Source organism: Salmo trutta, chromosome 15 (assembly GCF_901001165.1).
Source record: "Salmo trutta chromosome 15, fSalTru1.1, whole genome shotgun sequence".
In the NCBI taxonomy this organism is placed as follows: Eukaryota; Metazoa; Chordata; class Actinopteri; order Salmoniformes; family Salmonidae; genus Salmo; species Salmo trutta.
Genome location: NC_042971.1, coordinates 30,757,400 through 30,782,332, shown reverse-complemented (window position 1 = coordinate 30,782,332; position 24,933 = coordinate 30,757,400). Strand labels below are relative to the sequence as shown.

Here is a 24,933-nt window from a genome sequence, read left to right as displayed (position 1 = left end):
TGCTGTAGAGATGGTTGTCCTTCTGGAATGTTCTCCCATCTCCACAGAGGAACTCTGGAGCTCTGTCAGAGTGACCATCGGCTTCTTGGTCACCTCCCTGACCAAGACCCTTCTCCCTTGATTGCTCAGTTTGGCCGAGTGGCCAGCTCTAGGAAGAGTCTTAGTGGTTCCAAATGTCTTCCATTTAAGAATGATGGAGGCCACTGTGTTCTTGGGGACCTTCAATGCTGCAGAAATGTTTTGGTTCCCTTCCCCAGATCTGTTTCGACACAATCCTGTCTTGGAGCTCTACGGACAATTCCTTCGAACTTATGGCTTGGTTTTTTTCTCTGACATGCACTGTCAACTGTGAGACCTTATATAGACAGGTGTGTGCCTTTCCAAATCATGTCCAATCAATTACATTTACAACAGGTCAACTCCAGTTAAGTTGTAGAAACATCTCAAGGATGATCAATGGAAACAGGATATATCTGAGCTCAATTTCGAGTCTCATAGCAAAGGGTCTGAATACTTATGTAAATAATGTATTTCTGTTTTTATTTTTTATACATTTGCAAAAATGTCTAAAAGCCTGTTTTTGCTTTGTCGTTATGGGGTATTGTGTGTAGATTGCTGAGGATTTTTTTTATTTTTTTAAACAATTTTAGAGTAAGGATGCAATGTAACAAAATGTGGAAAAAGTCAAGGGGTCTGAATACCTTCCGAAGGTACTGTATATTAATTACCCAAAGGTTTTATCACCCCCGTTGCCTCCTGCCATCCCTCCCTTCGGTACAATCCATTGACCCCTGACCTTTTTTGCCCTTCCCTAGGTAACATCACCACGCGGATCCGCACCTCGGAGAGTGGCTCAGATGAGGCCATCAAGTCCATCCTGGAACAGGCCAAGAGAGAGCTGCAGGTTCAGAAGGCTGGTGAGTGGCTGCTCTCTCTCTGACAGACACTACTCTACAGCAGGGGCTGGTTATTGATAGAGCTAAAATAATTGACCTCAACCCAACTTCAACCCTGCTGTATAGTTGTCTGATGCTTCTTGTCTGACCCCCAGCCCTCATACCACACTGCATGACCCTTGTACATAAATGATAGGGATGGTGGGTATTTGCAGTATAAAGAGTTTCCTTCCCAGTGTTTTGACCTCATACAGCCCGTAAAGTGGATGAACATACAGTAGGATGTGATGTGGTTGACTCAAGCTTTCCCCATTTTGTATCTTATTGGTCATACAATTATTCCTAAATTGCTAATGCCAAACAGTGCTAGTGAGTGCCCCATACACTGCCTTTAGAATGTCTAAGAGATGTCCCTCGTGCTAACCCCCTCTTGACGCCGTGCCACCCACTACAGATGGTGTGGAGGACAGACAGCGACGACAGACAGGTTACCCCCGAGGCATGGGCAACTATTTTGCAAAATATGCACAAAGTCTCAGACTCGGTGAGGAATGGATTTAACCTTACACACTGTGTGGCCCCACACCGGGAATATACAAACCAAATACAGACTGCAAGACCACCTTTTTCTGTCAGGGAGGGAGAAAACATTTCCCTGACCATCCATGTCTTAAATCTAAGGGATATGATTCTACTAGGGAGCAGTTATTTTCGCCTCAAACACATTATAAAGACGAATGTGGCTGTATTGAAATTCTTAAGTGATGGACTGTTATTGTATAAATTATCAAGCACTTAGAATATGTTTATAAGACTTCGTAAGAAATCCCTTCTTTTCAAATGTTACGTTTTCCTTTTGTTTTGAACTTCAGACATCAAACAGAAAATCCAAAACCTCACAGAATTCTTCTCTACTTCAAATAGTGTGGCCATGGAGCGTCATCTGTGGTTGAGTGCAGATGGCGTTCGTAGCCTTGTCTGATGACGTCTGTCTATCCTCTCTGTCTCTGCCTGCAGTAGACTCGTCCCAGCCCCCTCCCTCGTCCAGCATTGGTGGTGGTGGAGGTGGTATCGGCTCAGGCGGATCCTCCAGTTCAGACGAGACCATCCGCTCCATCCTAGAGCAGGCCAGGAGAGAGATGGAGGCCCAGCAGGCCGCCCTGGAGCCCATCCTCAAGGCATCCTCCATGGGCCCCTCCGACCTGGCCCTGCTCTCCCCCAAACTCCTGGGCGCGCCAATCCTCCCGGCCTCCTACTCGCCCCTGGCCCTCTCCCTCAAGAAGCCCTCCATCCCCCCAACCTCCTCTCCCTCGCCCTCCTCCCTCCTGGATTTCCACTCTGCCATGGTGAAGAAGGAGGCAGGAGAGGTGGTGGGAGAAGGCGGGGGAGGAGGAGGGTTGCTAATGGATGGTGGGACCAAGCAGGGGCGAGGCTCCTGGAGGGATCAATGGTGGAGCAGTATGCACCCCGGGGGGCAGGGAGCCACGGCTAGCCTGAATGACGATGCGCGTAGTCAGGAGGACAGTAAGGAGGTACAGTAACATTAATACCACACACACTCTCTGCCTTCATGACCTCTCTCTCACCTCTGAACCATGGTGTCCCCCACAATGTTCAAAATGTTTTGAGAATGTGTCATATCATTAGAACTCATCACTGTTCTACACTCAAGGCTCATTCCCTCTGATGGAACATATACATGCTGTTTGTGTAAGTTGTTAGCTACTTCTCCTTAAACTGCTGAGATTTGTTATGCACTACTGTCGTTTTTGTTGGTTGCCATCACTCAAATCAGCTTCTGTGTACACAGCCCTTGTGCAACTGAAATGTATCTGGAAAGTCGTATTAGAAGACAAACAGAAGGCCATTGTCTATGTTCATCTGTAGCGTCCAGCTTCTCCGACAGGACGAGGTGCTCGTAGTGCGTATGTGTGTGTGTGAGGTCCATGTCAACACCACAAACCGGATATTAGGCTCGCAGCTCTCAGAGGCAGAACATGGCCTAACCCAGCAACTCATGGGAGCTACGTTTCTTCACAACATTGAAATCATCGCCATACTCTCTCCCCCCTATCTTTTGCTCCACATACCCTCCCTGGATCCATTCAATGACAGTGGCTGTGTCCTACTCCTTTATGGGGGGAAGAGAAGCCACCTACCTTCCACTCATGCCTATTCATAGCCAGCGACAGCCTGACACTGGCGTTAGAGGGTGGCGCCCTCCCTCCACAGTGACTGTGCCGTTAGCAATTAGCTGTTAGCCTTTAGTGGCCAGCCCCATCCCCACTTCCCCACTGACTGTGCCTCTCTGTGTCTCCGCCAGAAGCCTCCCCGGCTGGCCGGCTCGTCCTCGGTGCTGGCACCGTCCTCCGTCTCCATCTCCTCCTTGGACTACTGGAAGGACTGGCCCCGGGCCGAGTCCCCGTACTCCCAGGCCAGCTCTGAGCCTGGCGGGGGCACCAAAACCCAGGGGCCCAGCCGTGCCGACACACCCCAGAGCAGTCTCTCTCCCCTAAGCTTGGGGCCTCTGGGGTCCCTGTTGACCCCCGCAGCCAAACAAGCCAAGCCTGTGGTGGTGCCGCTCACTCCTGAGCAGTACGAGTTCTACATGTACCAAGAGGTGGACACGGCCGAGCTCACGCAGCAGGTCAAAGACAAGCTGGCCAAGAACGGCATCTGCCAGCGCATCTTTGGAGAGAAGGTGTGCAAGACACAGACCGCCCTACCGCCCCATACCCGTGTCCTTATACTGCCTAATATACCCATCCTGCGCCAGTATAGTGTCAACTCACATCCCCCCCCTGTAATACTGCTCCCCTTCCCTCTCTCCCTTCCTGTCATTTCCGCCCAACTGCCTTCCACCCTCAGTCAGCACATTTGAAAACTGGGTGTACTATGCTAGCTCAGCTCTCTGTTATAGTGTGTTTGCTTAATGAATCCATTCATACGTGTGTAAATAGATTTGTGTGTAAACAGGAAACCGTCACCTTTGACATAAAACATATGTGATCCTCTAAGCTTCAGTTGTCACATCCATTTAAAACACATCCAAGCCTGTGTCTCTCTCAGCAGTCAGCTAGTTAATAGTGTTGGGCTGCCAACCAGGATTCCACCAACAAAAACTCCTTTCTACACCCTGTTGGTACAGATGGTGTCAGGGTGTACAGATCTCAGTGGTTTGAAGGAATAAGTGCATGATCTCAATGCATGTGTGTTTTGTAATTGGGTGATTACATGCCAGCATGTCCCCAAAATATTTTTGGTATCACAGATTGTTCTGGCAATTCTCAGATAAAAAAAACATTTTTATGGGGTGTGTTTAACATGTGTTTTACATTTGTAACACCATTTTTGTAGGGGATATCATGACAAAAGTCAAAAGGCCATTCTAGGACCTTTTTATACCTATACATGCCTCCTGTAAGACCCTATGATCTGTGAACAGTACATGATACAGACATCTTGGTGTCATTATACTCCTTATAGCATGCTCTAACATATGGAGTATGTCTATATATGAAATAAAATGTTCACATGAATTTATTCAACATTAAGAATATTCATATCTCAAAACTCTATTTTTTGATTTGTCTTATTTATAAACATATTGTTTGTAACAATACACTCTTCAAACACATCACATTTCCAGAATGACTCTCTGCTACTGTTAATGATATGACCCATTTTATACGTCGAAATGACATTATAGGTCATTAACCAATCACAGCCATCCTGTAGGATTGCACATTCAGCAAATCACCAGCAGAGGGAGTTGGCTTTGAACCCATTTTCCCATTCACTGTGTTGGTGGTGGTGATAAAATGTATCATAACTTTAAAAGTAGCAGAAAGCCCACTCTGGAAATGTACTTGTAGATTATATTGTTTAAAACAATATGTATAAAAATGAAGTCAAAAAAGGGTGCTTTTGAGATATTCATATTTATAGTTTTAATGTTGGATAAATTCATGAGTAACTTTGTATTTCAGAATGTAACAATATTCCATAATTTAGCGCTCACTATTATGAGAATGTTGACACCAAGGGGTCGTCTATGTCATGTACGGTTCACGGATCATTGGGTCTTACCACTTTCATCATGATTTTCTCAAAAATTCTGTTACAAATATAAAAAGCGTATAAAAACATCCTTCATCCCAGTAAAGTTTCTATGTGAGAATTTCCAGAACGAATATATTTTTGGGCCATGCTGGCATGGAATCGACCAATTGTCGATATGTAATGTGCAGTAAGGACAATTGTTTCAACTTTCTTTTTAACTCTATCCTTTTGTTTGATTACTGTAGCTAATATTATGCTTTATTCTGGCATGTGTTCTGAGCAGTATAGTTACACATTAGTGTTGTTTTACTGTGATGGTGTGCTCAGGTATATTAAAATATTTATTGACTGACGTGTATGTGTGTCTGTCTGTGTGTGTGCGTGCATGTTACAGGTGCTGGGCCTGTCTCAGGGTAGTGTGAGCGACATGCTGTCCAGGCCCAAGCCCTGGAGCAAGTTGACCCAGAAGGGCCGGGAGCCCTTCATCCGCATGCAGCTCTGGCTCAACGGAGAGCTGGGCCAGAATGTCCTGCCTTTACAGGGCCAGCCACAAGGTAAACACACACACACACTGGACATGCACACCAGGCATACACACACACTGCTAGAATGTACTGCACCTACAGGGCCGACCACAAGGTACATGTGTACACAGAAGAAGGAAGCCTGTACAGAATTTAAAAAATCCAAATCATGCGTTGCAACAAGAAACGAAAGTATACAGAACAAAAATATTAACACAACATTTAAAGTGTTGGTCCCATGTTTCATGAGCTGAAATAAAAGATCCCAGAAATGTTCCATCGGCACAAAAAGCTTATTTCTCAAAAATATTGTGCACACATTTGTTTACATTCCTGTTTAGTGAGCATTTCTCCTTTGCCAAGATAATCCATTCACCTGATAGGTGTGCCATATCAAGAAGCTGATTAAACAGCGTGATCATTACACAGGTGCACCTTGTGCTGGGGACAATGAAAGGACACACAACACAATGCCACAGATGTATCAAGTTTTGAGGGAGCGTGCAATTGGCATGCTGACTATAGGAATGTCCACCAGAGCAGTTGGCAGAGAATTGAATGTTAATTTCTCTACCATAAGCCACCTCCAACGTCATTCTCACAGAGAATTTGGCAGTATGTCCATCCGGCCTCACAACCGCAGACCACGGGTACGGCTTCATGTGGGCGAGCAGTTTGCTGATGTCAACGTTGTGAACAGAGTGCCCCATGGTGGGTTTATGGTATGGGGCAGGCATAAGCTACGGACAACAAACACAGCTGCATTTTTTTGATGGCAATTTGAATGCACAGAGATACCGTGACGAGACACAATCCTGTCTCGAAGCTCTACGGACAATTCCTTCAACCTCATGACTTGGTTTTTGCTCTGACATACACTGTCAACTGTGGGACCTTATATAGACAGGTGTGCCTTTCCAAATCATGTCCAATCAATTGAATTTACCACAGGTGGACTCCAATCAAGTTGTAGAAACATCTCAAGGATGATCAATGGAAACAGGAAGCACCTGAGCTCAATTTTGAGTCTCATCGCAAAAGGTCTGAATACCTATGTTAATAAGGTTTGCAGAACATTTGCACATATTTCTAAAAACCTGTTTTCATTTTGTCATTATGGGGTATTGTGTGTAGATTGATGACGGAAACAATGAATTTAATCAATTTTAGAATAAGGCTGAAACGTAACAAAATGTGGAAAAATTGAAGGGGTCTGAATACTTTCCGAATGCACTGTATCTGTGACCAACAGATGCATATCTGTATTCCCAGTCATTTGAAATCCATAGATAAGGGGCTAATGAATTTATTTCAATTGACTGATTTCCTTATATGAACTGCAACTCAGTAATATCTTTGAAATTGTTGCATGTTGGGTTAATATTGTTCAGTGTAATGCTGTGAACAATGTGACAAAGCAGTTAACAACTTGTATTCAGAACAAAAAGCTATGTTTGGGGCAAATCCAACACAACACATTACTGAGTCCTACTCTCCATATTTTCAAGCATAGTGGTGGCTGCTTCATTTTATGGGTATGCTTGTAATCGTTAACGTTTTGAGATGATGCCGCGGGACTTAAAGGTAATGTGTGGTTTAGTATGTTACCCTGCGTCACTGCTTCATTGCTCCAGACCACCTCAAGAGGGAGTTAGAGTGCTATTATGCTTTTGGGTACAGTGTAAAGGGTTGGTCTCAAGGCGCTAAGGTGTCTCTCACCGAATGAATGGGCGATATAAACCAAATAGAAACTTAGAATTCTCCACGACTTCACAATTGAATTTGAATTAACTGAATGATGAGGCTGAAGAGGAAGAGGGTGATTCAATTTAGAACAATAGTGTAAGAATTGCTATTCCTCTGTCCCGCACACACACCCAAAAAAATACACATATTGTTTTGTTTCTACTTGGTCAGAAGAAGCTGTAACTAGACTGTAGCATATTACTTACTAAAACTGTTACTCTAAGGTTTTTATTCTAAGTGAAATTAAAATGTTAATTTATATTCCACGATATTCTTAAAATATATGTGTTGACTGAATATAGGCAGCCAGTGATGTCTGCTAAATAAACAAGCTGATGGCGCAGTCATATAGCCTCGGCTACTAGGCACAGATAAAATACAACTCAAAAAAAGGTTTCACATATTTTCAAGAACTAATCTATTTAATTGATTTGTTTTATTTATTACATTTACTTGTGGAATGTTACCGAACAGATAACAACAATAGAAAGAAGCGTCTGGTAGAGCATGGAGTGAAAGGGCATCGTACTGTAAGTACGCCACAACGCTGTTGGCCAGGTGGAAATAGTTTAGCAGCCTTTCCAATACATTTCAATAGAAAAGATGCCATCCACCCTTGATGTCAATGTCAGATTTTTATTTTCGTTGAATCTCCGTTAGGATATTGGTTAGGCTACAATTAGGCTGTGGAAATGTTAGGATTATTTTACTCTTCACTCACAGTCGTTTCGTAGCCTGTGTGTGTGTCCCAGTGTGTGATCTGATTGATGGCCACTGAGAGCAGGGAGAGCCTCTGTCCTTGCCCACCGATTAAATTCTCCCCGGCTGCTGTCCTTGTATTGAAATGAAAATCTTTTCTAGCTTTTATTCCCTGTCTGGAGCATTGGGCTTAAGCACAGAGAGGGACTCATCCATCAGCCAGGGGTGTGTGTGAACTTGTCCGTCAGGCCTCCCCACAGTCATCTGTCTGTGTCCACCTCCTGACACCACCGTCACACACACATACCTACTCTCATACATACTGTAAACGCACACACACCACATACAGTACGCTCTCTCTGTTGCCTTTCTAACTCACTCTCAAACTCTCCTTGTTCCCAGTCTCAATTTTGATGCAAAAAACTGTCCCAGGAGCCGTTATCTGATTGGTTAAGGTTTGGAATGGGTCACGAAGAGCTGATCCAAGTCTGCTTTCAGAACTGAAAGAAACCGATGCCTCTTACCCAGACTCTTTAAAACTAGCCTAAAATACATCTTTATCAAACGCAATAAATCATTTCAGCTAGATTCAATAAACCGTCTCATTTCGATACAACATTAAAAGGACTAGTGCAAGACTTAGCAACACCATTGAAATCAAAGGCCTGTGGCCTCCACTAATTTCTCATTAGCCAAAGAGTGATAACGTATGTGCTAGGGTGAGGGGGTTTATGGGTAACGCCGCCATCCCGTCTGAGCTAGTGAGTCCCGACTGGTCGGAGCTGGAGCTAGCTACCACAGGGATTCTAATTATGACTAGCTAATTAAAGAGCGGGCGCTAGGGAAGTGATGACTGCTAAAAGACAGCCAGGAAGACCCAAGGACATTGTTGTTGCCAGCCACCGTGTTGGTGTTGTTATTGTCCCCAGGTTGATGCGAATAAAGCTACTGGCTAATCAAATTTGGGGCCTCTTTTGCATCGCTGACCCTTGGTAGATCAGTTAAAATGGCACTGGGGTTTTTAACGAAGATGATGAGCTTTTTTTATGCAAAGTCTTTGTGGCTTTTCAAACTAGGTTAAGAGGCAATGAAGAAAGTGTTTTAAGTGTTGGTAAAGATAAGAAAGAGAACTCTTTCCGTTCAAAATCCAAGCCTCTTTTGAACTTGCAAGCTCTTTTCTCGACCGTTGCTGTTTTGTCGGGCCGGTCACCTCGGGGAGTCTTCCAGAGAGACAGTGAGATTACTATCCCAGAATGCTGCAGTGCCCAGTGTGTCAGGGTAGATCTGGAGTCGTCATGGCAGCTTTCTGCTGAGCAACACACAGCGACCCGCTCCACATGACGGCGAATGGACGCGACATGAGCTTAGCCAGCCTGGTGTTTGTGGTGTGTGTGTGTCTGGACTCGTCCTGTGTAAACACATATCATAGCCGCGATAAAGACTGACAGTGAGTGGTTTTTGGACTTTGACTAAACCTGACTTAATTTACCAAATCTTCGAAAAAGACCATACACTGCACCCCCAATCCACAGTATCTGTAGAACCATACCTCACACTGATACATCTATAGATACACAACATGGATAAATATTTCCATCCACATATGCACCACCAGCATGTACGCACTTCATACACTCCGAATCTGGTAAAGGTTGATCTTTTTATAGCGTGCCAGCGCTAGCTAAGCTGACGCCAGCTCATTTGTGGTGATGAAGTGGCACCAGAGGATAGTCAGCCACGCCTCTTAATGAGCATCTAATGTGAGGGAGCACCATGCCCTGTTTCCAGAGCTGTCACACCTTCTAGATGAGAGGAGGGGAAGCGGCTCGATGACAAACACACACAGGCCAGGGATGAGGGGGAGGCAAAGGGGGATCAGGATGAGGAGGGAGGGCATTGTGGGGGGTTGGCGCTCTCTCTCCCGAGGGCCTCCCGCAGCTGTTGTAATCAATTACAGCATCAGAACACTGATGTATGATAATTACTATGAGCCCCCCCCCCTCCCCCCCACGCTCTCTCCTCCCAGACAGACCCCCTCCCCCTCGCAGACGAGCACACACACACATTCATACGCACGCACACACACCGACTTATAAACACACACACACACAGCCTCTCTGCTGTGCAGGGCTACATCACCCCCCACCTCTTACATATATACACACACACACCCCTCTCTGTCGGCACCGGGGCAGAGGCATGATGAATTACATTTACTGGCTGTCCTACATTAAGTACCCTTTCTCCATCATTTTCACCACAAATTAGCCACGACAATATATAGATTAAAGAGACTTTAGAACCGAAGAGGGAGATCGGGAACGCAGGGAGGGAGAAAGGGAAAGAGAGAGAGAGAGAGAGAGAGAGAGGAAGGGAGAGAAGATCAGAAATTAATGGCTTTTAAAATGGGCCGTAGATTAGATAGAAATGTAAATGTCAGCTTGCCTGTCTGCTTAATCCAGGGCTGGCCAGAAAATGTCAAAGTACATGATGTTCTTGGGATGGGGTTTAATGGGACACTTGTTAGATATGGAGCAGGGCAAGCAGACAGGGCAGGGGAGGGGAAGGCATTTCCTGGAATAAGAGGAGAATCCCATATATTCTGTCACACACACACTCTCCCCAATAGATACACCCACAGACAAACACAATCAAAACACTTAATCGCACACACATTCTCACACACAAACACACACACTCTCAGGCAATCATGGCAGTGGGGCCCAAAGTGTGTTAAAAAAAAGTCCCATTTGGTGGAATATGTGACTAGCCGGTGTAATGGGCCAGGCTTTAGAAGCCCATAATGCATCTCTCACAGGACATTGTCCCAATCTGTGTCTCTGAGCTCTGGCAGAGGGGAGGCCACACAGCCCTGTTAAATAGGACAGCCCAGATGGATGGAAGAGAAAGAGATGGAGGGAGAGAAAGAACAGAAAGAGGGAGAGACGGCTCCATTGTTTATTTACTTCATCCAAATGTATTCTCAGGAACGCATATGGAATGGACTGTAAAAACACTGTGGGAGCACTGTAAAAGTACCCTCTAAAAGCTGTGAAAAGTGATCAAAAGCTTTTAAAACTACCACAAGGCCATATTGTGTTAGTTTATACCTCATTGTGTAGGAGTATGTTAGTGTGTGTCAGTGTATGCTCTTCACCAAGCACATATAACGTCCTCACTGCCCCTCATTAGAACACAGCACAGTTTGCCCAGCTATAAGTAGCCCTCCCCAGGGGTGTGTGTGGAAGCTACATACAGAATACACACCCTCCAGGTGTGTGTGTGTGTGTGTATGTGTGTATGTGTGTATGTGTGTGTGTGTGTGTGTGTGTGTGTGTGTGTGTGTGTGTGTGTGTGTTAGGTGAAGTGTTCCCTTCCCCCTCATCTGTCTCTGCTCATCCTTTCCCCTCAGTGCTAACATGCCCTCACTCTGTCAGGAACACAGATAGATTCACTGGGAAGGGAAACATGAAGGTGCCAGCTTTATCCCGGACACTAACCAAGGGTCATATGACTACCGTGTTGCATGTTCAACGTTATTTCCAAACGCTTTGTCCGTATATCGGAGTTGAGTGTTACCTCATACAGATATTTGATCTAAAAATGTAGTTTGGGGCGAAATGTAGTGCTGCATTTGCATATGCAAATGTTTATATATATCTAGTGTAGGCATACATTGGTATTTAAATTGGTGCCACGGTACAGTATCTTTGGAACTAAAAGCCTTTGGTTGCAGTTGAACAGGGCCAGTCATGGAACAATGTGTTTATCTAAAAGCCAGTGAAAGCCGTTTTAGGTATTTTTAGTGTCACCAGTGTCAGAGTTAAAAGCAGCAAGCAGCTGTACATCCAGATGCAGCTATCTCTCTCTTTCTCTCTCTCCCTCATCCGCTCTACTATCAATCCATCTTCTGGCGTGAAGACAAAACAGAGTGCCCTGTGAGGGAAAGCAGAAAACATTGCCCCCTCTTTCCTCCCTCCCTCCCTCCCTCCCTCCCTCCCTCCCTCCCTCCCCCATTGCAATGTCCCCCTGGGGGCCACTGGGGTAGTGACATGGCTGGGCTGTGGGTCACTGGCACCATGTCACAGGACAACCTGTCATGTGGAGAACCCCACCCATCCCTAGTCCTCCCTCCCCTGTCCCCCTCTCGTCCCCCTCGCGCCACGCTGCCAGATAAAATGTCACCAGTAGGCTTAGCAAGCCGGGCGGGAGATGCGAGCTGACTGCTTCCCTCCTCCACACACCCAGACACACACCCACATACTCCCCCCTCAGCTGTTTCCCCCAGCACGGCAGGGAGGTAATCACTAGTGACGGCTCCCCTCGGCTGCTCACTTTAGGGCCGCAGCCAGCCGCGCACACACAGAGACACACAGCTCATGCACATACCCTCACACAAATACGCATAACATGCACACGCACACGCACCCTCACACTCACCCCGCACATACGCGTGCTCACCACACAAACACAGCATACACATACCCCACACACGCACACATACACCCTGCCACACAGGGTGGGCAGAGAGAGGGAAGGAGGGAGAATGGAGAAAGAGAGAGCGGGAGCTTCATTTGGAGCCTCTGACTCATCAAAATAAGTCATTGTTTTCCCAGACTTCAGAAATCATTTTAGCAAACAACTGAAGCCTCCCTCCTGGCCTCGGCTGGGGATAACTGATGAGTTGTCCCTCCTGTGCTGTGCTGTCAGCCAGGCACAATGTAGTGTAGGCCCTCTCACTGTAGGATGATGTCTGTCTGCTCTATCCGCTATCCCTCTCCACAGAGCAGGACAGGAGAAAGTCCTAGTATCGTGCGCACACACACACACACACATACAGTTTAGGTCGGAAGTTTACATACACTTAGGTTGGAGTCATTAAAACTCGTTTTTCAACCACTCCACAAATTTCTTGTTAACAAACTATAGTTTTGGCAAGTTGATTGGGACATCTACTTAATTTTTCCAACAATTGTTTACAGACAGATTATTTCACTTATAATTCACTGTATCACAATTCCAGTGGGTCAGAAGTTTACATACACTAAGTTGACTGTGCCTTTAAACAGCTTAGAAAATTCCCAAAAATGATGTCATGGCTTTAGAAGCTTCTGAAAGGCTAATTGACATCATTTGAGTCAATTGGAGGTGTACCTCTGGATGTTTTCAAGGCCTACCTTCAAACTCAGTGCCTCTTTGCTTGACATCATGGGAAAATCAAAAGAAATCAGCCAAGACCTCAGAAAAAAAACTGTAGACCTCCACAAGTCTGGTTCATCCTTGGGAGCAATTTCCAAATGCCTGAAGGTACCACGTTCATCTGTACAAACAGTCGTATGCAAGTATAAACACCATGGGACCACGCAGCCGTCATACTGCTCAGGAAGGAGACACGTTCTGTCTCCTAGAGATGAACGTAGTTTGGTGCAAAAAGTGCAAATCATTCCCAGAACAACAGCAAAGGACCTTGTGAAGATGCTGGAGGAAATGGGTACGAAAGTATCTATATCCACAGTAAAACGAGTCCTATATCGACATAACCTGAAAGGCCGTTCAGCAAGGAAGAAGCCACTGCTCCAAAACCGCCATAAAAAAAGTCAGACTACAGTTTGCAACTGCACATGGGGACAAAGATCGTACTTTTTGGATAAATGTCCTCTGGTCTGATGAAAAATATAACTGTTTGGCCATAATGTCCATTGTTATGTTTGGAGGAAAAAGGGGGAGGCTTGCAAGCCGAGGAACACCATTCCAACCGTGAAGCACGGGGGTGGCAGCATCATGTTGTGGGGGTGCTTTGTTGCAGGAGGGACTGGTGCACTTCACAAAATAGATGGCATTATGAGGGAGGAAAATGATGTGGATATATTGAAGCAACATCTCAAGACATCAGTCAGGAAGTTAAAGCTTGGTCGCAAATGAGTCTTCCAAATGGACAATGACCCCAAGCATACTTCCAAAGTTGTGGTAAAATGGCTTAAGGACAACAAAGTCAAGGTATTGGAGAGGCCATCACAAAGCCCTGACCTCAATCCTATAGAAAATTTGTGGGGAGAACTGAAAAAGCGTGTGTGAGCAAGGAGGCTTACAAACCTGACTCAGTTACACCAGCTCTGTCAGGAGGAATGGGCCAAAATTCACCCAACTTATTGTGGGACGCTTGTGGAAGGCTACCTGAAAGAAAAGTTTGACCCAAGTTAAACAATTTAAAGGCAATGTTACCAAATACTAATTGAGTGTATGTAAATGTCTGACCCACTGGGAATGTGATGAAAGAAATCAAATATTAAATAAATCTTTCTCTCTACTATTATTCTGACATTTCACATTCTTAAAATAAAAGTGTTGATCCTAATTGACCTAAAACAGGGAGTTTTTACTAGGATTAAATGTCAGGAATTGGGAAAAACTGAGTTGAAATGTATTTGGCTAAGGTGTATGTAAACTTCCAACTTCAACTGTAGCTACACACACGTCAGGGTACACAACTTCTTTCCTTTTTGTAGTCACGGGCCTAGGAGTGCCAAGACGAGCGTGTTGGACATGCTCACATCATCAGCTCTGAAATGTGACAGACAAGTCCATTTTAATTCACGTCAGATGTTTTGTGTTCAAGTTGATTTACTGTAAAGCACGCTGCTTGAACAGAATCATAAATCTCACTCAGAACGCATACAGCCAACACGTACACACGTATCTGATCTACTGACGGGCGCTTTCCCGTCGATGCAACTCAACGTGCACTTTTCCTACTGAGGCGGCGCAGAGGAAGAAAATTGCACATGCGGTGATTTTCTACTCAACTGCTCCACGTTCTCTCTCCCTCCTCTCTCTCTCTCTCTCTCCCCCCCTCTCTGTTCATATCTGACAGACTGCTGTCTCATGGGGAGAGTTGATTGTCCGTGCAATGGGCCATCACACAGCCATTGGGTAGAGGGGGGGGAGTGGGAGAGGGAGCTGGTAGAGATGACAGAATCACAGCGACAAGTTAGCGCCAATCATTCTGTCTGTGTGCATGCTGGAATGACTGCTTGTTTGACGGAGCATTGGAGTAGAGTACATGTAGCCCATAGAGTTAGCTAGAGATTAGCTGACAGACAGAATGAGTAGTAATGTTGTAGGGGCACTAGTGTAGTTGTTGGAAATACAGTAAAAACCTCATCATACTGAGTTGCTTGTGATTAGAGAATAACTTGGGTCCCAATTCAATCAATTGCAGATTGAGAGTCCCCCCTCCTAAGGGTTAAAATGTGCAAATTTTGAGTGTCCCCCAAAAAATTAAGTTGTCTGTTTTTAACTGCCTGTCTCTCTCTGACCCTTGGTTCTTTCTCTCATGTCTCCACAGAAAACACCCCAAAGACCTCAGCCAGCTGCAGCCCGGCCCCGGAGTCCCCCCTCAGCTCAGCCGAGGAGTCCGTGAAGAGCCTTGGGGAGCAGGGGGGAGGAGGAGGGGGATGTGGAGGAGGATCATCCCATGTCCCCCCCAGGGAGCCCAGCGAGCCCTCTGAGTCCCAGCCCGGCACGCCACTGCCCGTCCCCGGCCACTCAGGTCTCAGCATCCAGGAGATGGTGGCCATGTCCCCGGAGCTGGACACCTACGTCATCACCAAGAAGGTCAAGGAGGTGCTGACCGACAACAACCTCGGTGAGTTGGAGTGGCGTTATCATACCACTCTGGTCTTGTCTTTCAACAGTCACTCCTTCAAGTCTTCTTTTCTAATTGATCAGCACAATAAAGCATTCAGTTCCCCCCCTTCTCCCCCGAGCTGTGCAACTCGCCTTATTCACCTCGTCTGCTACTAATGTGTCTAGCACCCACCTGGGTGATGCTACGGCAGCCATTTTGTGCCAGAGCATTCACCGGTGACCACACATGAGCTATCGCAGTGGAGAGGTGAGGAGTGATTGTTACATTGTGCCAATGCTACTGTGTACTGCTCACCAAGAAGCACAAACTCCTAACAAGCTTTTCTCCCCTCCCACTGATGATAATTAGTTTAGATTAGAGTTGCAACACATTAAACTAATAATGTTGTGCTGGGTTCGGTGCATGTGTCATCATTTTACACAGTATCTCCGCTCCAGAACGGGGAAATGCTCTTTACCCCACCAGCGTCACACTGGGCTGCCAAGGCAGACAGGATTAAACCAGTTGCCATGTTCCACAAGCTGGCCAGCTAGCTCGTTAGTCGTTCCCTCAGCTAAAATTAACCAGCCCAACTATCAACTCACACAGCAAAAGAACAGAGAGCACAGTTTACACACTGTCCTGGGAGGACCCAAATCTGGAGCCAGCTCCTATCACAGTCTGTGTAGCAGCACTACTGGGATGTGGTTGTGCTTCAAGACTAAGTGTTTCCTGGTTAGCCTCTGAGCCAGTTGGATAACTTGGGTCACTTATCTGTTGAACATTGAGTTACAGTATGGTCGATACTATCAGATGATACTAGCCAGATTAATATTGGGACAAAGCCTGGTTGTCATAGGGCTGCACTCCACCTCGTTCCCAGACCTCTCAATTAGCCCCACAGAGAAGAGCTCCCTCCATCTGTTCCCTAGACCTAGCCACAGCTCACCTCCTCCTCCTCTCCCCTGTCAGGGCAGTGAGGCGGCCAGGGCCAGTGATGGATGGTGTCATTTAGCAGCTCCCTTCAGCCAAACTCCCATGTCTGTCAACTACTGTAGCACTGCACCCTTTTGGCTGGGTTGTTGTAAAATGCAATGTTTTCACTTCCTCACCTGAATATTTAAAGGTAATACAAATAGTAATGTGTATAGCCTAGTCACTCTTCTACCTTATATAGTTCACTCCTTGATATCGGTAAGGCAATCAACAATGTAGGTATCCATTTTGGTGTGGCACTCTATTGGGGGAATTAGGAGCATGATTTCTTAGCTTTGTAATTCACATGTTTTGAGATTCACACCGACACCGATGATGCACACAGCCAAATCAGATTTGTTTTATAGGACTCGAAGTGGTGCGTGCAAATGTGGCCAATCATTGTGATTTTTTTCTTTCGCACACATTTTAGGAAATATGGGCACAAAGGATGCCTCTCAATGAACATGTTTGCACCTGCTGCTTGTACCCAAATCTAATCTTTTTTAGTGGCACATTATATTAGCTGGTGGTCAATAATGTATTTTCTTTGGTCCTTTGATTTATGGCGTTGGAATTGTGTGATTTGATTTAGACCTTAATGGTTCATTAAGAATAGATGAACACGTTTACCCCTTGTACTTGACTTTACTTTCATACACAGGCTGAGCTCCACAGGGCTGCTGTGTGCATCACTGCATCCAATTGCAATAAGAACAGGGCTTGAGGTGTGTGTGTGTGTCTGTGTGTAATGTTTCTGTGTGTGTGTGTACTATAAGAGAGAATGTGTGTGTTCGGCGCAAAACAAAGCCCTGTCGGAGTCAGTGAGAGAAGGGAATGGTGAAGCAGCCCTTCCATCTCCGTGCAACACACACGCACATACCCCAAGAGATTCTCTCAGCGGGACTGGCGTCACCTGTTCTGTCTCCCAGCCTCATGCTGTCTACTCATCCACTTCTCTTCCCTTTAGAGGAACTGCTCCCCAAATCCCAGCGCCTTTCAGTAGCGCTTCACATCTCTGCCTCTCTCTCACCGCCACGCTGCCTGCGTTTGTTCAGCTGCCCCAACGCTCAGCTCCCCGGCATGAAACACTGTGAGAAGCACAGTGAAGAGCAACACCACCCTCCCTCCTCGCTGCCAAAGGCATGTTTGAGGGGTCCCCTGGGACATAGTGTGCTGAAATGTAGCTCCACAGCGCTCTGTGTGAGAGCTCGCCAGCTTTGAAGCCTTTCAAGAACCTGAGGTTCTGCTGTGGTGAATGTTTATGCTGCGAACCGAGAGAGAGGCCTCGGTTGTTGTTTTTTATTTATTTATGTGAATCCAGTCCTTTTTTTTAATGCCTTTAAAACAACTCAGGCACTCAAACGCAAGTCAAAGACTATTTAAACTGTCTCTTCTCTGATTGAAGTCAGCCACAGTTGCAACAGACTAAACGCTGCCAACTTCTGATGGCAAGTTTTCAATGCTGCCCTGCCCTGTACCTTGGAAACTTAAAGGACATGTAATGTTGATGCGTGTTCGTGCGTGGAATTCAAGTTTATTCCAATAGCAAGCAAAATGAAAAAAAGGTGAATTAAATGTTGAATGTTGACAATAGCTTTCCAGATAACATTTTTGTAATGTTACCCGTATTATTACCCTAATATTTCAGTGTCCAGTTTTCTGTTAGTTAGGGGAGCATTCTAACTACCGTAAATTCCGGACTATAAGCCGCAACTTTTTTCCCAGGCTTTGAACCTCGCCGCTTAAACAATGCTAATATATGGATTTTTCCCGCTTTCAATTTTTTATTTTTTTTTAAACACATTCTGTGACGTGCTCAGTTTTTTTGGCGGCATGAAGCTTTCATTAGACCAATGAAATTGCCGAACGGGTTAAGGTCAAACAACTTTTTTGTTTACTGTTTAGATTAAATCGAGCGCTCTCAAACTTCCCATCATTCTGATTACGGTAGTCAATTTGTCACCCTCATCATGGCAAAGACACGGAGAAATGCATATGATGCAGCTTTCAAGTTGAAGGCGATTGATCTGGCTGTTGGAAAAGGAAATAGAGCTGCTGCACGGGAGCTTGGTCTTAATGAGTCGATGATAAGACGTTGGAAACAGCAGCGTGAGGAATTGACTCAGTGCAAAAAGACAACTAAAGCTTACTGCTAATTTTTTATTTTTTGTTACAAGCCGTGTTTCGTTAAAGCCTATTTATTTTTGTTACAAGCCGTGTTTCGTTAAAGCCTGTGTAAAGTTAATTTGTTTCAATGTACCGGTAGGCACCTGCGGCTTATAGACATGTGCGGCTTATTTATGTTCAAAATAATATTTTTTTTTTAATTCAGTGGGTGCGGCTTATCTTCAGGTGCGCTTAATAGTCTGGAAATTACGGTATGTTTGCAAAAACCTTAAGATAACGTGTTTTGGTGTTAAAGTTAGGAGAACATTCCCTTAAAGTTAAGCAGAACTTATCTACACTGAACAAAAATATAAACTGAACATGTAAAGTGTTCATGAGCTGAAATAAAAAATCCCAGAAATGTTGTTTACATCCCTGTTAGTGAGCATTTCTCCTTTGCCAAGATAATCCATCCACCTCACAGGTGTGGTATATCAAGAATCTGATTAAACAGCATGATCTTTACACAGGTGCACCTTGTGCTGGGGACAATGAAAGGCCACTTTAAAATGGGCAGTTTTGTCACACAACACATAAAGCCCTTTAGTGGGGAAAAACTAATTCTGATTTGGTGGGCCTGGCACCCCAGTGGGTGAGTCTGTGCCCTCCAAGACCCACCCATGGCTTCACCCTTGCCCAGTCATGTGAAATCTATAGATTAGGGCCTAATGAATTTATTTAAATTGACTGTGTTTATATTTTTGTTCAGTATGGAACGTGGTTGCAATGTTCTCAGAATACAATATGACATTAAAATACACTGCTCAAAAAAATAAAGGGAACACTTAAACAACACAATGTAACTCCAAGTCAATCACACTTCTGTGAAATCAAACTGTCCACTTAGGAAGCAACACTGATTGACAATAAATTTCACATGCTGTTGTGCAAATGGAATAGACAACAGGTGGAAATTATAGGCAATTAGCAAGACTCCCCCAATAAAGGAGTGGTTCTGCAGGTGGTGACCACAGACCACTTCTCAGTTCCTATGCTTCCTGGCTGATGTTTTGGTCACTTTTGAATGCTGGCGGTGCTTTCACTCTAGTGGTAGCATGAGATGGAGTCTACAACCCACACAAGTGGCTCAGGTAGTGCAGCTCATCGAGGATGGCACATCAATGCGAGCTGTGGCAGGAAGGTTTGCTGTGTCTGTCAGCGTAGTGTCTAGAGCATGGAGGCGCTACCAGGAGACAGGCCAGTACATCAGGAGACGTGGAGGAGGCCGTAGGAGGGCAACAACCCAGCAGCAGGACCGCTACCTCCGCCTTTGTGCAAGGAGGAGCAGGAGGAGCACTGCCAGAGCCCTGCAAAATGACCTCCAGCAGGCCACAAATGCGCATGTGTCTGCTCAAACGGTCAGAAACAGACTCCATGAGGGTGGTATGAGGGCCCGACGTCCACAGGTGGGGGTTGTGCTTACAGCCCAACACCGTGCAGGACGTTTGGCATTTGCCAGAGAACACCAAGATTGGCAAATTCGCCACTGGCGCCCTGTGCTCTTCACAGATGAAAGCAGGTTCACACTGAGCACATGTGACAGAGTCTGGAGACGCCGTGGAGAATGTTCTGCTGCCTGCAACATCCTCCAGCATGACCGGTTTGGCAGTGGGTCAGTCATGGTGTGGGGTGGCATTTCTTTGGGGGGCCGCACAGCCCTCCACGTGCGGCCCCCTCCATTAGGTACCGAGATGAGATCCTCAGATCCCTTGTGAGACCATATGCTGGTGCGGTTGGCCCTGGGTTCCTCCTAATGCAAGACAATGCTAGACCTCATGTGGCTGGAGTGTGTCAGCAGTTCCTGCAAGAGGAAGGCATTGATGCTATGGACTGGCCCGCCCGTTCCCCAGACCTGAATCCAATTGAGCACATCTGGAACATCATGTCTCGCTCCATCCACCAACGCCACGTTGCACCACAGACTGTCCAGAAGTTGGCAGATGCTTTAGTCCAGGTCTGGGAGGAGATCCCTCAGGAGACCATCCGCCACCTCATCAGGAGCATGCCCAGGCGTTGTAGGGAGGTCATACAGGCACGTGGAGGCCACACACACTACTGAGCCTCATTTTGACTTATTTTAAGGACATTACATCAAAGTTGGATCAGCCTGTAGTGTGGTTGTCCACTTTAATTTTGAGTGTGACTCCAAATCCAGACCTCCCATGGGTTGATAAATTGGATTTCCATTGATTATTTTTCTGTGATTTTGTTGTCAGCACATTCAACTATGTAAAGAAAAAAGCATTTAATAAGATTATTTCATTCATTCAGATCTAGGATGTGTTATTTTAGTGTTTATTTTTTTGAGCAGTGTATATTGCTATGAATGTGAGAGTAGGGTGACTCCCCTAGTAGGTATCGAACCCCTAACCACTGTGCCAACAAAGGATGGACCAGTATATTTAGGCTCTGTCCAGAAGTAACCCCTAACAACTTGATAGGTGTAAGCAATAGGGTAAATGCATTTAAAAAATCTCAGCTCTGTTAAAAGTACACTCAAGGAAATAATTTATTGATCATAGTGATTCAGGAGTCATTAAAACAGGTTAATATACCCCACCAACCTTAAACAACTATACAGAAAGCCCTTCAGTTGTTGAAATGGGCTAAATCAATGATGAGAAGAGTCAGATGAACTTATGCATGATACGGACATGGTGGCATAGCAGGAAGATCAGAGTACCGTGAACCTAGAGGTTGTGAGTTCAAATCCCTGGTGAGGACATGTTGAATAATAATTACTGTATAAATGAACATGCACAATGTAATTATGTATGTCACATATGGAAGTTGAAAACACTATGTTAAAAGCACTGTGTGTGTGAGTATCCCTAACATTGCCAACAGACAAAGAGCTGTGATTGGATCAGTGGTTCTCAGGGCCTTGATTGGCTCTGCAAAGGTAACAAGACGTGATGTGTAATAAATGTTTCTTTGGACACATAATTGAACAATTTGTGTTTGGTGGGATATTAGTGGAATATTCTCCTAACCCTCAGAAAACACATGGGCCTCCCGAGTGGTGCAGCGGTCTAAGGCACTGCATCGCAGGGCTTGAGGTGTCACTACAGACCCGGTTTCGATCCCAGCCTGTGTCACAGCCGGCTGTGACCGGGAGACCCCTGAGGCAGCGCACAATTGGCACAGTGTCGTTCGGGTTAGGGGAGGGTTTGGCCAGCTGGGCTGTCCTTGTCCCATCGCACTCTCGCGACTCCTTGTGGCGGGGTGGGTCGGACGCCTGCAAGCTGACTTCGGTCGCCTGTTGTACGGTGTTTCCTCCGACACATTGGTGCGGCTGGCTTCTGTGTTAAACTCGCAGTGTGTCAAGAAGCAGTGCGGCTTGGCAGGATCGTGTTTTGCAGGACGCATGGCTCTCGACCTTCACCTCTCCTGAGTCCGTACGGAAGTTGCAGCGATGAGACAAGACTAACTTCCATTTGGATATGAAAAAGGTGTAAAAGTTTTAAATAATTCAATAAAATGAAAAACAACTGGACACATGAATGCTTGTTGTTAACTGGGTCATGCCCTAATTATCATCCTTTTTATAAGTGATTTCAGGCACTGTTTAAGAGTTGTACGCTCTTCTTACAAATATTGCTCTATCCATACTTCAGGCGACGTGCTCTACTGATTCTAGTTGCCTTCCAGTGACTTTCCCCCTCTGTCCTTCTCTGAGTTGTGAATCTAACCCCCTCCTCTCTTTCTCTTTCTGACCCCCCCCCCAGGTCAGCGTCTGTTTGGGGAAACCATCCTGGGTCTTACTCAGGGCTCTGTGTCTGACCTGCTGGCGAGGCCCAAGCCCTGGCACAAGCTCAGCCTGAAGGGACGCGAGCCCTTCGTCCGCATGCAGCTCTGGCTCCAGGATCCGCGCAACGTGGAGAAACTCATGGACATGAAACGCATGGAGAAGAAAGGTACTCCTTTTTTCCTTTCCATCCCTCTTTCCTCCATCTCTGTTTCTTTTTACCTCCCTCCCTACCTCACCTCTGTAACCTAGCACTTATCCTTTTACACAGTATGGACAGTATGGCATTTTCTCCGCCTGGCACTCTGAAAGGCAGAATTTGTGCCACGTTGTCCTTGGATGGGATTTAGAGTTAGGCATGAGTCTGTCCTTCATGTCCTTGCTTTCAAGACAGAGACTAGGATAGAGAGAACACTGATGTAGCTACAAGCTAGCTACCTCCATAGGCCATGTTTTTACCCACCAACATCTGTCCCTGCACCCCTCCCTGGGAGTGTACCATCCCTCAAGGCCGCCAGGCAACCGTCCTAAACACTCTGTGGGGCTTGAAGTAGAGAATAAAGTAAAACAAGATGGCAAGAGAGAACGAGATGGAGTGAGAGGACGAGCTAGCGAACAAGGGGGAGGGACGGAGAGGAAGAAGAGCATGGGGGGGCATTTCTGATTGCTCTTTTTCCTCCTCTAATAGCCCAGATGTGTCCCCGGGCTGCCGAGTCAAACAGCACATGCCCAGTGCTCCTGGTTAAAAAGAAAAGGGGGTGGAGACGTGTGTGTGTGTGTGTGTGTGTGTGTGTGTGTGTGTGTGTGTGTGTGTGTGTGTCGGAGGGGTGGGGGATATGTGTTTCTCGGCGCTGTCGAGATCAATCTGGGCACGAGACGTCAACGCTCTCATCAGACATGACGGGCCCCAGTCTCTCCGGGGCCTGCTTATTCAAAGTCCAATGCACTCATCAGAGCCCTCTTTTCTCCCCTTCCCGCTCTCCACTCCTCCTCCTCCTCTCCATAAGCAAAGTGAACATTCTTGGAGTGATTAGGCCATTAACACTTCTCCCGGGGTAAAAGTGGCATATATTGGTCCTCCGTTGGGGCTGGGGCTGATGCTAGGCTGGTTATGAGTCAAAGCCCAGTCTGGCGAAGTGTGTTGGGTAGCGTTACCGTAGCGAAGCACGGAGGATAACTGCAGGGAGACTCCTCATTAGCCTGCTAACGCTACGGCCTGGATGTTCTTTTCCCTGCCTAACCCCCCGACCAGGCGACAGGGACTTCTGCTCATAACACAGCTAGGGCTACGGGGTTTTGCACTCTGTATGCGTGATGATAATGATGTGTGTTTTATATAGTGCTTTTTTGTTAGGTCTAAAAGCACTTAAAATTGTGTGGTCAAATGATAGGGCAGCTGATATGGATGGCTATTAAGGCGTAATGGAAGCTCTGTTTCCCCTTAACAGATTATCTTGGATAAGCTTAACACTAACCCAGTCCTCTCCTCACTATAACCATTTTGGAGGTAAAAAAACAAACAAGGCTGACCTATCGCCACTTAAGTAAACTCGTCATACATCTCAAGCTTAAGGGTAACAGGTTAGCCAATAGCCATTAACCATTAGCATGTTGAAGCTAGCATCTTAAATGTACAGTCATGGAGCCTTTTGTTTAGATTATTAAGTGTTGCTGCTATATATACATGAAGACGTCTCATAAATCTTGTTTATATTTTGGTCCGTAATGTGACTTATCTGTTACTTCCATGTCACACATGCCATGTGAACATGTTTAAACGTATCAAGCAGGTCTCAAGAGGAGTCGAACAGTCAATTTCCTCTTTCAATTGTTCTTTATGGTAGGGAATCTGTCTCCTGAGCAATGTGTATGGTAATACTGCCCCCTGGTGGCAACGTTTATCTTTGATTTTGTGACTCTTGTATTAGTGTATTTAGCTACACCTGTGAACCTTATAAAAGATCATATCCACATTTGTTGAATGCTGTAATATTTCAGTTGCTGTGGACAGATATCATGTTGTCATGTTGCTTGTGTGAATTTAAAGCGGAATTGAAAGCCCTGTCAGGCAAGTCTACATGGAGTTTACATGGCATCCTCGTACTATAGTTAACCCTTCCATCTCTCTCTGTAGAGGGCTCATATATTTTCAACCCTTTGCCCTCCCGTCTCTCCCCGCCAGCGTACATGAAGCGGCGCCACAGCTCTGTGAGCGAGAGCCAGACGGCGGACAGTGGGGGCCTGTCAGGGGGAGACTTCAGCCAGGGGGGCAGCCCCCAGCACGGCCTCGGCCACCACCTGCACCAGCAGCAGCCTCCCCAGCAGCACCTGAAGAAGGCCCGTGTGGTGCTGGCCCCTGAGGAGAAGGAGGCCCTGAAGAGGGCCTACCAGCAGAAGCCCTACCCCTCGCCCAAGACCATTGAGGAGCTGGCCTCACAGCTCAACCTCAAAACCAGCACCGTCATCAACTGGTTCCACAACTATAGG

The 24,933-nt window shown here is 46.1% G+C and overlaps 1 protein-coding gene across 1 annotated transcript in view; it reads left to right on the top strand.

Moving 5' to 3' along the window:
• The window catches only part of LOC115148800 (homeobox protein cut-like 1), a 253,639-nt gene that overhangs the window by 224,123 nt on the left and 4,583 nt on the right, over positions 1–24,933 (top strand). The window contains exons 16-23 of the mRNA XM_029691038.1: positions 816–917; positions 1,351–1,440; positions 1,914–2,428; positions 3,220–3,597; positions 5,353–5,512; positions 15,273–15,572; positions 22,427–22,615; positions 24,629–24,932. Coding sequence (XP_029546898.1) covers positions 816–917; positions 1,351–1,440; positions 1,914–2,428; positions 3,220–3,597; positions 5,353–5,512; positions 15,273–15,572; positions 22,427–22,615; positions 24,629–24,932 — 2,038 coding nt within the window. The remainder of the gene's footprint in view (positions 1–815; positions 918–1,350; positions 1,441–1,913; positions 2,429–3,219; positions 3,598–5,352; positions 5,513–15,272; positions 15,573–22,426; positions 22,616–24,628; position 24,933) is intronic.